The sequence below is a fragment of the Betta splendens genome, chromosome 2 (genome assembly GCF_900634795.4).
Source record: "Betta splendens chromosome 2, fBetSpl5.4, whole genome shotgun sequence".
Lineage (NCBI taxonomy): Eukaryota > Metazoa > Chordata > Actinopteri > Anabantiformes > Osphronemidae > Betta > Betta splendens.
Genome location: NC_040882.2, coordinates 8079188 through 8092033, shown reverse-complemented (window position 1 = coordinate 8092033; position 12846 = coordinate 8079188). Strand labels below are relative to the sequence as shown.

At 40.5% G+C, this 12846-nt stretch overlaps 2 protein-coding genes across 3 annotated transcripts in view; both read right to left on the bottom strand.

Moving 5' to 3' along the window:
* LOC114846696 (FERM and PDZ domain-containing protein 4-like) overlaps nt 1-3343 on the bottom strand; it is a 48113-nt gene extending 44770 nt beyond the window's left edge. Inside the window, exons 1-2 of the mRNA XM_055504149.1 lie at nt 2327-3343; nt 1192-1537 (exon numbers count right to left, since the gene is read on the bottom strand). Coding sequence (XP_055360124.1) covers nt 1192-1451 — 260 coding nt within the window. The 5' untranslated portion in view covers nt 1452-1537; nt 2327-3343. The remainder of the gene's footprint in view (nt 1-1191; nt 1538-2326) is intronic.
* Nucleotides 3344-3485: 142 nt separating this feature from the next.
* On the bottom strand, nt 3486-11683 carry LOC114848871 (male-specific lethal 3 homolog). Of its 2 annotated transcripts, none has more exons than XM_055504172.1 (14): nt 11479-11683; nt 10093-10175; nt 9842-9937; nt 9527-9621; nt 9340-9437; nt 9001-9129; nt 8703-8864; nt 8437-8591; nt 8090-8325; nt 7855-7944; nt 7576-7706; nt 7334-7433; nt 7169-7253; nt 3486-5093 (listed from the first exon to the last, which is right to left on the bottom strand). In XM_055504172.1, exons 1-14 carry the CDS (start codon nt 11575-11577, stop codon nt 4994-4996), a joined length of 1659 nt encoding a protein of 552 aa, XP_055360147.1. In that variant the 5' UTR covers nt 11578-11683; the 3' UTR covers nt 3486-4993. The 2 variants fall into 2 exon arrangements, with proteins under 2 accessions (XP_055360147.1, XP_055360150.1); XM_055504175.1 differs by having other exon boundaries at nt 7576-7685; nt 11479-11681.
* Between the last annotated feature and the right edge of the window lie 1163 nt (nt 11684-12846).

The window sequence follows — 12846 nt, the reverse complement described above, 5'->3', positions numbered from 1 at the left end:
CATGTGCGTGCTAGTGGTAAATATAAGGTTAGGGCATATACACACACACACACACACACACACACGCACACACACACACGCACGCAAACACACACACGCACACACACACACACACACACACACACACACACACACACACACGATATATATATACGATATATATATATATATATATATATATATATATATCTATCTATCTATCTATATATATATATCTTATATATCTCTCTCTCTCTCTCCCCGCTCTATCTCTCTCTCTCTATACACGAGATATATATATACACGATATATATATATGTGTGTGTGTGTGTGTGTGTGTGTGTGTGTGTGTGTGTGTGTGTGTGTGTAATTGTAGTAATTTTAATTAATTTTAACAGCAAATGAGAGGATCTTAAAATAACTGAAAAGATCAGATTTCCTTAACCCCTTAACCTCACAAACAGGTACAACCACATATTGATGTGGTCTGGCTTAATGAAAACGCATTGATCAGACCTTTTGTTGATCAGAGTCTCATTAAATTGTATTGTAGTTTATGACAGTGTTATACAGAAATAATATACAAGCACAGAATTATGTAGCTATTTGCATTTGGTATATTTGTTATTGTGACCTTATCCACTGACTTTAATGCACTGAGTCAGTGTCATATGAACTGTGTGATGTAAATGACATGAGTTCCCTGTTCCCTTACACCAGCAGTGAAGTTATGTGACAATTATTTTTGAGTCTAAGACAGAATTGCTGTAAATATTAAAGATCACAACAAAAAGACATTTTAACTACACAAGCAACCGCTTGACTTTTTATCAGACGCCACTATGTGAAAATGTGGCTAATGCGGCGCTATCACTGAGCTAAAGCTGCCAATACCAGTTCAAGTAGCATCATGTTTGATACACTATGTATCCTAAATCCTGTTTTTACCACATTTAATAAGCAAAAATTGTTGCATGCTGATTTACTTTAATTATGTTTCCATGTTAAAATCAAGACAACCTTAACAAAGTGTCCTAATCTCAATTCTCTGTGTACACCCTGACAGAAGCTAGTGAGATTGTTTTTCTATCATAAAACATATTGACAACTATTAGGAGAAATATAAACGTGTAACTAATTATTATTATTTTTTATCAATTTCTCTCACACATTTGTTTTGTTGTCCAAAATAAATGCTAGAAAGACACTTACTCATCATTTCCAAGGAAGGACGTCTCTCTCCATGCAACCTCTCTGGCTCCCACTTTAGACGAGACCTTAACTGTGGAGGAGGTCTTTGGGTGCTGGTCCATGAAAGGTGGCCAGCGAGTGGGAGCTGTCACAGGAGTCAACACATGGTCAGAACTGAGTGACGTGAGGTCAGTGCTAACGTCAAATGATGTCCAGGAAGAGTCAGAGGAGACAGAGGGACTAGTGTCCAAGAGCTCATGCCGTCTATCCCTTGGGTCCATGATGCAGGAGTGAAAATGGAGCGTCTGGGTTGAGGATGGGCGACAGGATGGATATGCTACACGCTGTCTGGACGAAGCACAATGTTCTTGGGGTTGAAGAGAGGAATAGAAGCATAAAACACAAATTAGATAAAAGAATGGAAGGCGATACCACTGCACACTCTTACTTGTCCAGTGCCTCTCATCCTCATTGATCTCGCAAACGAACTGAAGAATGGGTAGAGAAACACAAAAGACCAATCAGAGAGAACATTAGACCAACGAGACGTCGATATGGATGTGAAAGCAACACTCGGGGAATAAAGGTGAATGAGACTGGGGAGGGTCTGCGCTGCTGCAGGTGGAAGGCGTGAACACAAACAAAAGAAGCAGCAGATCCCGGCGAGTGGCTTGAGCAGCAGCACTCATAAGGTGATAGCTCATTACATCTCATTACAGCTCGCCTTTCCTCCAATAATTGAATCATGTGGTAAGTGGATGGACATGGCGCAGGATGGGAAATCGATTTGAGATGCACTGGAGAGGCTCGAAATGTTGGTCATCGTGGCTACATGATAGCAGCAGGCAAGAGAGTGCTGTCTTGAGTTGCACTGATAAGCAGTTCATTACAGAAACACTGACCCAGTTGAAATAAAATTAGGGCTTACCACTAAAACCCATCAGGGCTGATATGGGAAGGCCAGGTTAGCCAGCCTCTCACAGGGACAGTAAAAGCAGATGCAGTTCTGCAAAATGCTAAATACAACACATAAATCTAAGCTCTGCTCCAACAATAAAGGCCCAAAGCACCGGCAGCCGGTCCTACTCTGCTGTCTAATGACACACTGTCATAAGCCCCCAACTTCATATAGATGAAGACACGTGTATGCTAATACCTTCTGGATGCCGGTGTTGACCATCTGACCTTATTATGTAACTCAGCGCTGAGTGCAATAAACGTCTCCCGGAATGAATCGAATGGCACTGCAGTAGATGATGTCTGTTGATTGAAGGATAGCAGCCGCAGCATTAACATAAAGCGTGTTCCCGATAATCCAAGACAGACAGTATGTTCTGTTCCTCTGTTTTCAGAGAAATTGCAGCTGAACTGTTCATTTGTATTCAAGGTATTCGGGGCGAGTTAGTGTAATTTGTGTTTTACCCCACCTTCAGGTTTTATGCTAAAATTAAAGTGCTGTTATGCTTAGATCCAAAATAAGGAGGAAGGAAAGGCATCCAATGGTCAGCAGCAAAGCAAAAAATCAATATATTAAGACCTGCGCTGTGACAGGAACATAAAATACTAGCGTAAATCAGTTTAGATGAATGATATATGATCCAAAGCCATCCTTTTTCAGAACAGCTGCCCACGTCTCCACTTGTCTGGAGGCCTTCAGTACAGATGATCCAGTTTCAGTGGTCAAAGGTCGAGGTCACTGTAATCGGTGTAGCAGCTCCATCCCATTTTTGCAGACGCAATGTCACAGCTCATTCAACAAGGTTCCTCCAAGATCGACATATACACAAAATGAGTTTGTACAGACATTAAACGACTTAACTGTTCGAGGTTTAAGATTATATTCTGCTGAGTTGTTCTCATGGGGATCATCAAGGGCCTACGGGGCCCAGCATGATTTAAATGAGTTAAAACTGGAGCGTTTAAATAGTTCAAAATTGTGACAGCTTTGAAAGCAAGGTGGAACGCTTCAATACAAAGGCCTTTCACTGTCTTGCTAAGGCTGATACTGTGCGCCCGCAATCTTATTACCCTTATAATCCTAACTGAACAGCTGCCAGTCAAATATGGTTTTTTAATTCAGCCGTGACCCCGTATGTCGAACGCTCCATGACTTTGTCCACGCCGACACTCAGGAGTACCTCAACACAATGACGTCAAAGGACACCAACACAATATTAATGAAAATCCCATCCTGGCACTTTGGCTTTTGTTCTGACAGCTCTTATTACATTAGCCTTCATGGTTGAGGGGTTCTGCCAGGAGGACCAATACTGCGTATCAGGTAAAAACGTCCTTACATCGAACACAAGCAAAGGCATTTTTAAAAGTTTTAATCACATGGAGACCAGTGACATGCAAATTCAAGGTAACTGAAATGCTGACATTTTGATGCTTCCAACTAACTCATCTTAGATCAGAAAGGATACGACAGGATATCACACAGGTATGACGTCAATAACTGAAAGTGGCTGGGGCAGTAGAAGCACATACAATCATGGCATCCTTACATAAACGAAAGGGAAACCTTTATTTCAAGTAAAAGAAAGAGAACCAATGACTTGGCTATGCAAAGTAAATGTCTGGGCATAACAATAGAAGCTTACAGCTAACAGAAAACTGAAATGTGTTGTTTAACAGGTTCTCGTGGGGTGCGTGCTCACCAATGCAGGTAAATAAAAGTATGAGGTATTAACAGTAGAATGTTACAATATACTGACAAACAGAGTTCATATTTAGTATTAACATTTTCACCATGTTAATGTGAATAACCAGACTGATGCCTGAGTGGCATCACATGACGAGACGCATAGATATGAATTTGAGTGTATCACGATCATTATTTTCTGATCACTGAACTCAGCTGGTCAAAACAACCTTTTTGCATATACTGTACAAACTAAATCAAGTGTATTGTTCTGGTTAAATGAAGATTAAAATTCCCTTAAAGACATTTAAGGAACATTGATCTTCATTCATATTCATATTTTTGGCACACATCACAACAGCAAAAGCAAGACAACGGAAGAAAACAATACAGTTCCTCACTACAAATAGTGTTTTTGTGTTGAAATTGTGTTCTGGGGTAAAAACACTTCTGGATGTGTTTAAATGTAACAATGCTATAATTGCTCAGTGAAAGCAAATATCCAAAACAGGAAGAGGAATTTTATCCAGATGAACTCTGGCTATGCTGCCAAAAAAAAAACACTACACAAAAAGGGGCCAAGTTCTTCAAAGCAGCAAAAAATGCCTTGAAAATAAGTTTATTGGAGAAGAACACAAAGTTTTTAAACCTGTGATCTCTCTTCTTCCATGTACAGGACAAAATATTCCAGCAGGTGAGAACAGGCTTTGACAAACAGCAAGTATGGTGTGTGCCTCCTCCTCTGAGTGATTGCCAGCATTTTAATTGTGGTAAACCATTCATGTCTCAGAGGCTAAAGCTGGAGGTGCCTGGCCTCAGCAGGGTCTGAAAACATGTGGGCCAGATAAACATTTAACAGATGACAATGAGGAAAGGACAGCAAGCGGAACACAGTACACCTGCCTTGGAGAAGTAAACTGAAGCGTGGCGGTGTGGACAGGCTTCACAGACAGAACAATACCACAAAGACAGGCGAGGGTTAGTGGCATGGTAAATGCATCTGGTGCCACAAGACAAGAAAAGCAGCGTGAGGCCACAAGAGAAGAAAGATGTCTGAGAAAGCAGGAAAAACTCCAGAGAACGCTCCTGTTATTCCTCAGCGCAGGAGCCGACACAGAGAGGTTAAGAGTAGTTGAAGGAAGTCACGAGAGGAGAGAATTGCATCGGACATCATCTCCTTCAGTAAACTGGTCTCGGTTGTTTCATGCTGTAGTGGGCCTCTGATGCAGACACATACGCAGACTCTGGGAAAAAATCCTCATGGAACTCTGCCAGAAACCTGAAAGGCGGGATGGGAATGGGGTGTACAGGAAAAGGAAATTTATGGGATGTTTTATCTCAAACCATGCAAAGCAATGTCTTCTGTTCACATTAATTTTTCAGCATAAGTTGTTGTCAAATGACAAACTGCAGGCGCATGATAGGCTTAACGTGACTTGACCACTTCCCAGTTCACAACTGCTGGTTTTCCTAGATATTCCAGGCTTATTTTAGATAAATCCTAGAGCCCTTGCCCTCAGCCCAGGGGGTATATGTGTCAGAGACAAAGCCCCCTCATCAATCTCTATACCACCACAGAACCAATCACTACGAGAGACCAGAACATAAGAATGACTGACCAACAGTCACAGAGAGAAAGAGTGAAAATTCACCCCCCCTCCCATCTAATCAGTAGCGGGGAAAAACTAATCCTGAATCTTCTTAGTATCCGCTACTCGGCCAAATCCTCTAAATCTTGCCATCTCATCTTAACTCCACCGGCCTTCCTAATCTCAATGCAAACAAATTATCCTCGTCAGAGGAGAACTTAAGAATGCTTTAACAAACAAGACAATCTAGTGGCACAGTAAAGGAAATGTGTGGGCAGCCCCACGGCGAGAGAAGATAAGCAAGACCTTTTATTTATGAATCCTTTGCAACAAAAAGCGGATTCATGGTTCACCGCTGGTTTCAACACACACTTATTAGGAAAATTATTCCTTTTTGTCTCGCTGGTGCCAGAAATCCAGTCTAGTGCTTATCTTTATTGCTGTTTTGTGAGTAATAATGCAAGACAAGCGGCTTTGGGCATACACATTGTAATTCAGCATTGGTGTCCGTACACATGTGCACACAATCATAATCATTTTTCACGAGAAACGAAGAGTGAGAGATCAGCTGTGGACCAATCCCAGCATGCACTGCGCTTCAGTCTCGGCAACATCAATCAGTTTTGGCCCGCTCCCCTCAATCTGCTACGAGGCTGATTTCAGAGTAAAAAGCATGAATGCTTTCCCAAAAGACAACGTGTTTTAGTTTGTGTCCAGTGTCCTGTTGAGTCTCCTACACAGTGAATAAATGAACTCCCGACACAGTAGTAGCATCTGCTCTGCTGAATACCAAGAGTCTGAACAATTTATAGTTCATTACAGAACTACAAGCTGCAAAAGTCATTTACTTCACTTGCCCTCATCTAATTCAGACATTTTGCAGAATAATGTTCTACAAAGAGACAAACTGGTGCCATCCACTGCCACTGAAGTGAATTATAAGATTTTCTAGCCGTGTTTGTCCTACTGCGGATGACACAGCAGGAGATGCTTTGCCAAGATGAACTGCTGCAGAAAAGATGTCATGAGAAGACAGATCTGTTTGTTTACCCTTTTATTTACTGTTGGCAACACAGGTCTTGTTATGTTTAGACAACTTGTGATTTCTGTGCCATCAAGTACTGAGCTACAGTTTATTTTAGCTGAATAGTGGAAGAGGGGTAATTTTGGCTCAAAGACTCGTTCTTGTGGCCGCTCAGTGGGATGACACTTGCTCCACAGCTCTACCTAGTGGCAAACTGTGGTGCGGCGAGTGTTTGATTAGAGAATGAGAAGACCTAAATCCCTCAGGTTTGGGACCGGCTGAACTGAAGATCGCTAGGGAGGATTTAAAGATTAGACTCCCATGCTTGTGTAACGCCCACTCATCTCCCTCCCTCTAACACATGCTTTTTCTCACTCCTCAACTCTCCCTTCTTCACCAATGTTCACATTTGCTTGGTATTTCTTGGCTTTTTATGATTACGATTTTCTGGTTTCTTTGAAAAAATGATAATATCCCAAAGATATTTTATTCTTGCCCTACTCTGAAGCACACTACCCTAAATCTTCAATACAAATGTTTTTGTCAAAGATTTAACAGTTTTTGTCCAGGTGATCATTTTTATCAAGGATTACATTAGGAAATAAAAGCTCTGAGCCCTAAATCATTGAGAGTGAAGAATCCCATAGTTAAGCTCTTTAATACATTTGAAAATATTTCAGTCCCTGCCTTGAAAGAATAATTATATTTTTACTAAAGAAAAGAAAAAAAACTGTCAGTTACCTGAGAAAAAGTTCCAAATGTTTGACCAGGGCTCGAAGGTTCCTCTCAGGGATTTGCATCTTTCCCAGAATCTCAGGTAGCTTCACTGAAATAAAAGCAAGTCAATGAAGGCATGTTTCACAAAGGGACAAAAACAAACATAATCAAGGGAAGGTTAAGACCAACCAAAGAGCCGCAAAAGGTGCTGTGATCCATACAGATAGGAAGGTGGAGGAGGCTGGTCATTCAAGGGGTAGTTATCAGGAGTGAGCTTCCAACTTAAGACCTGGGTGACAATAAAATCAATATTAACTTCTCTTAATTTTTTTTCTAGTAAACACATTTAGGCTAATCAATTATCTCCCTGTATTTATGTGACTGTTCTTACATCCTTTCATTTTGAATATCATCACACACATTCACGTCACCTCATTAAGCTCATTGTTTCTCCGGCTCTCCAGGCCATAGAAGGGACCACTTTGTTCTTTGCTTGGTGTCAAGGGTAACGGGGAAGATGAGCCGCTGTGCACTGGGGTTTCTGAGGCAGAAATATAGAGTTCTATAAAGTGTATAGGTAAATAAATATAAGGGGGAAAAGGTAGAAAAGCACCATCTACTGGACAAAACAAATTTTTACAATAATAGGACCAGGGTATTTGTTACAATTACAGTAAAAGTACAAAAGGCTTTATATTTGCTTTTCTTACTTTTGTCAAGACTAAGGAAGAATTTGGGCTGGGATGTGGTGTCAACCATACGGCGTTTGAGCTGTGGGGATGCTGTGGCACTGCCTCCACCTAGAATATTACACACACTGCGTTAATAGGTCACATGTCAAATGCGCAAAAACAAAATCACAAATGCAGGAATACATCAGCCTAGTCTATATGCAATGCATTGTTGATTGATGATGACGCCAAACGTAAAGTAAAAAGCGTTTACCTCCACTGCTTCCTTCAGCTGGGCGGTCACCTCCAGATGTGTTCCTAGTTGAGCGTCTCAGGGACTGAGACTGGTATGAGATACAGTCCATGTCAGGGTGGCGCCGACGCTTTGGGGTGGGGGCTGGAGCTGTGGGAGTAGTGGCAGAAATGTCGCTCAGTGCTGGTTGGCTATCTGTGGACTGAGGGGTAGGAGGATTGTGTCCCAATGGGCTTGGGCTGCGTTCTCGCTGGGCACTTTAAGTACAAAGATAAGGAAACAGTTTGTGGATTAAAGTGGTAGCTCAACAAGCCATTGAATTGTACTGAAGGCAGGACCCAATGCATTGACTCATCATAAATTCTTACTTGCTGGAGCAGGGGGAACTTTCATTCATGGCCATGAAAAGCCTGGTGGAGCTAACTTTTTTGAACTGTGCTTGTTCACTTGGGTAGAGGAGGATCATGGGTAAGGTGAAGTCAAACGTAATTCTTAAGCCGTCAACCATTTCTTTACAAAGCTCCTCACTTGAAACATAAAAAGAAACATGAATTAGTTTTATAATACATTATTAAAATAAAAAGGACTTTGTTGAAAATCGAATTTCTCCCCACTCCCTTTATTTCCTGCAGACTTGCCTCTTTTCTGGAGGGATTGGCTGTGGACTGGTGCTCTGTGTTGTGCTTTGCTGTCGTCGGTACCGTTCATTGGCCATGAAAGCTTTGTTGATGGCAAAGTGCTTTACATAGGACTCTAGGATGTGCACAACATTCATCTGGCAAGGAACCATCACCAGCTTGGGGGGGGACAAGTTTGTTTATATAGTAGCAATTCAGCAAGAGGCTAATTAACTCAAGTTTGTTTTTTTAGTCTTTAGAAATGCATGTTTTTCAACAAAACACCATCCACTGCCTAATAGCTGCTATACGTACCTTCTTTCGCTTGTTGATGTAAAAACAATCATCCTCCAATTTCTTCTTTAAAATATCAGGGAAATTAATGTCAACATGCACAATCTTCTCCTCACATTCCCTCTTAACATTTAAGTCTGGTTCAACCCGCTAAAGCAAAAAACAAACAAACATATGAACCGTCAAGTGTGTGGTCTATAGAAACTGATTGAAGAAGTATTTTCTGAAACATATTTTTTTAATATTTTCATGTCTATCAATCATTTGGCAAATTTTTAATCTGCATGGTGTCAAAAATATGATGGGCATAAATGTGAGTTTGTAAATTCATAGGCACAAAACTACACTGATCCACTTCACCATTTTGTTAATGTCCTCAGAGAAGGTGCTGTCCCCACTGTTTGAAGATTCGGGGTCAGAATCGTCCCCTTCACTGCTCTCTGAAGATGAAATCAAACCTGGACATAAACAACACACAAAGAAACTAATTTGATTACTAACAAAGTGTAGGTGGAGCAAAAGGCAAAATTGGAGAGAGACTTCTTACATGCGTCATCACTGTCGTCCTCCTTTGGGAGAGTCTTTAAAGACGATTTAGTACCAGACTGACGACGACGCCTCTTTGCCCATCCCTTTCTCTTCCTACAACAGGACAGGATTCAACAAGAAAAGCTAAGAAAGGTAATAATCGCTGCTACTGTATAGTAATATAATACTGTATATTAGAATGTTGAATCCAAAACATGTGAGTATGGATAGTGATACACAGTGAACTAGTTGTAGGTGGATTTACACATGCCTCACATGCTTAAAACAATTAACATCCTGGGAAAATATTTTTTTACCTAATATATAAACTTACATGCGACCTAGTGCTTTGCGAGCCAGTTTACGTTGTAATTTACGATTTTCCTCAGAGTCCCTTAGGACATGATCTTCTGCTGCCCAGCGATCCCAGCTACACAAACACAGACAGTAGAAAAAGGGCATGCATGCTTTGATAGCATGGTATATCTACATCAGCTACACCATTACACCAGTTGATGAAAATGAGTTTTCCCCAAAATAATCACTACAATGAGTTGATGTGGTCAGGGATACAGTTAAAGTTACCTCCTGTTCCAACCATTGAAGTGAATCAGGTACTTTGGGATTCTTCTTCCATGTTCATCTGTACCTATCAAGACATCAATGACCTATAATAGGAATGAAGAGAAATATGTTAGGTCATTAGAGGTTCCTGTGGTTGGGAAGTCAGGGATGAAATTCACAATTTAGCATGCACCAACACTTACAGTAAGAGGAAAAATGCACATACTTGCACATAAACGCTCATATTATATTATATTATATTAACATTATACTTAAAATATACATTATATTTTATCAAATTCCAATTCATTACAATACTTTTCATTTTAAAACATGTAATATAGCGTGGCAATTCTGTATTATTGACTATTATTGAAGTCACACTAGTGAAGCATTGTGATTACTTCCTCACTAACCTCACTGAATAGATTACTTACTTGTCTGCAGCTACACAACAATAAATCAAAAATATATCAGACGGAATTGATGCTAATACTAAGTGGTACTTGAGTTATTTTATAGCGTTAGACAATTGAGATGACTGTAGTTTTGATGAAAGTGCTATAAAGCAAAATTTGGTTATCTTTGGTACAGTATTTTATACCAGTAGGAAGCAGATTCTACATACGTAAAAAGCTGAAATATGCAGTTAAACGCTCAATGCTAACCGTGCTAGCCGGGGCTAGCCGCATCAAAGCAAAACATAAACATACCCAGATCTGCCCTCCGTTAGCTTTAGCTAGCTAACTAGCTTGCTAATGAAAATAGAACGGTTACAGTCGACGGAGCTACCATTCAAACTGGGTTGTGGTATTCAGTCTTTTCTAAACACTTCCACGTTATTTTTTAGGACAACGAGCAATTTAAAACAGCGTAGGTGTTAGCTGGAAAGGTACAAGTAATGCTCTGACTTTTCGGTTACGTTGGCGGCGCAGCTGTGTTGGTGCGTTTGTTTATTGTGTCTCGACAATGTGCTTCGGGTGGTATTTACCGTTAACGTCATATATGACGCTCCGTTTAATTAACCTAAATGCACGGTTAGCCAGCTAGGTACGAGTTTCAGCAGAAATACTTCACCAGTCAGACTTCGTTAAATTGGCCTGCTAATAACTACTGTTAATGATAACTGAATATCAGCGTAACGTTAGTTGTTTTACTTACGCTACTCAACGTAAATACGCCTCAAGAAAGACGTACAATCAGTCGCACCCGGAAACTTGGCGAGAAACGTGCACGGCTAACGTTAAGTTTGTGTTTCATGGGCCTAAGTGTTCATCGCTGTTAAGTCAAATACCGTCTACCTATCCGACAGCTCCTGAAACCCCGATTTTCCAATTAAAAAAATATCAATTTGCACAAAATCAAAACACCGACTTGCAAACTACGGTGGCTTCCATCAGACGTTACCTTAGCGTCATACAAGACTTTGGCTTTGGTGGGGTCGGGTTCAAAGCACAGGACTCTTTCTCCTTTGTGAAATTGATATTTAATTCCCCGCGAATTCATTTGTTCATGGCGACGTGTGGGAGAGGACGCATCGATCCGGACCCTATAAACTGCTTAACCCTTTCCTGTCGGTTAGGAAACTCCCACCCATTCAGCCCGGGGAAGGATGGCGCTGTTGTGGGAAAATTTGAGATGCTTTCACAATCCTTTGTAAAATGAAGACTCCAGTGCAAAAACTAGTACCTTCTGGGATTTGGCGGTATATCTGTATACTATATATCTAATAGTGAAGAATTTGTTTTGGTTAGTGTCGATATAGAGCAGTAAAAGACCCCACTAACCCCACCAATAGGTACAATAGTGTGGTCTAGTTGGGTAGATTATAGGTTCTCCATATTTCCCACATCTTGTGAAGGCACCATAAAAAACGCAAAATGAAAAGTCGAAATGGCCTATTACGGACACCGTACTCGTAGTGCAAATACAAACTCTGGCCAAGAGAGGTCAGTATATGATCACAAGTCGACACCCAAATAAAACTTGATCAGCTTTAGTAAAGTGATCTGTGTCAACGTACAGATCAGTGACATATTGTACGTTACTTATACGTAAGGGCCATTTTACTCATACCCAGCCACTACGCTGGCTATTCAGAATAAATTTGCCTATTGGATAAAACAACACAGATGTCAAATAGTATCCGAATCAGAAATGTGTTTATTGCAATGTACAATGAAGGTTTTGTCATATGGAGCTTGCTTTAGTGATTCAGTGCTTACATATAGGACTGTAAGACACAGAACATAAACCAGTGAATTAGTGCAGTAATTTAAATATCACAGCAAAATGGATCTGCAGGTGTGCGTATAAGGCAAGAGCGTACGTAGTACAGAATAAGGGCAGAACATGTTTTGTTATGTATCTAAGAGTCCAACAGCAGATATTTTTATGACATGAGGTTCTGGTCCTAATGGACTGTAGTATAAACTTTACATTAGAGGTTGATGTATCTTGTATTTGTATTCATAGTTTTGTAAAAGCACCTTTCCCTTTAGGTAAAATAGAGTAAAAGAGACTTCATTATTCCTCAATAATCTCTAATATGTCAGATCTTTGGACCGATAACAGTCTGCTCTAGGGGAACAGTCTGTGCGTAGGTGAGGTTTGCAGACAGTTATTCATTTCATCCATTTTTTGATTTCTTTTGTTCCTGACCTCCTGACATTTCTATTCATATCTGTTTAACGGGATCAGACAATGAAATTTACACTGATCCCCGGTGCAGGAAACCATGCCTCTGCAGCTGTAGCAGAATCCAGACTCATTTTG

What these genes read in the sequence shown, in the direction of transcription:
- LOC114848871 (XM_055504172.1), bottom strand. Translation starts at nt 11,577, where the DNA reads ATGAATTCGCGGGGAATTAAATATCAATTTCACAAAGGAGAAAGAGTC. An exon ending in CTGAGGACATTAACAAAATG is followed by an intron (nt 9,130 to 9,339) that starts GTGAAGTGGATC and finishes TTTTTGCTTTAG; the next exon opens with CGGGTTGAACCAGACTTAAA. An exon ending in ACATCAACAAGCGAAAGAAG is followed by an intron (nt 8,865 to 9,000) that starts GTACGTATAGCA and finishes TCCCCCCCCAAG; the next exon opens with CTGGTGATGGTTCCTTGCCA.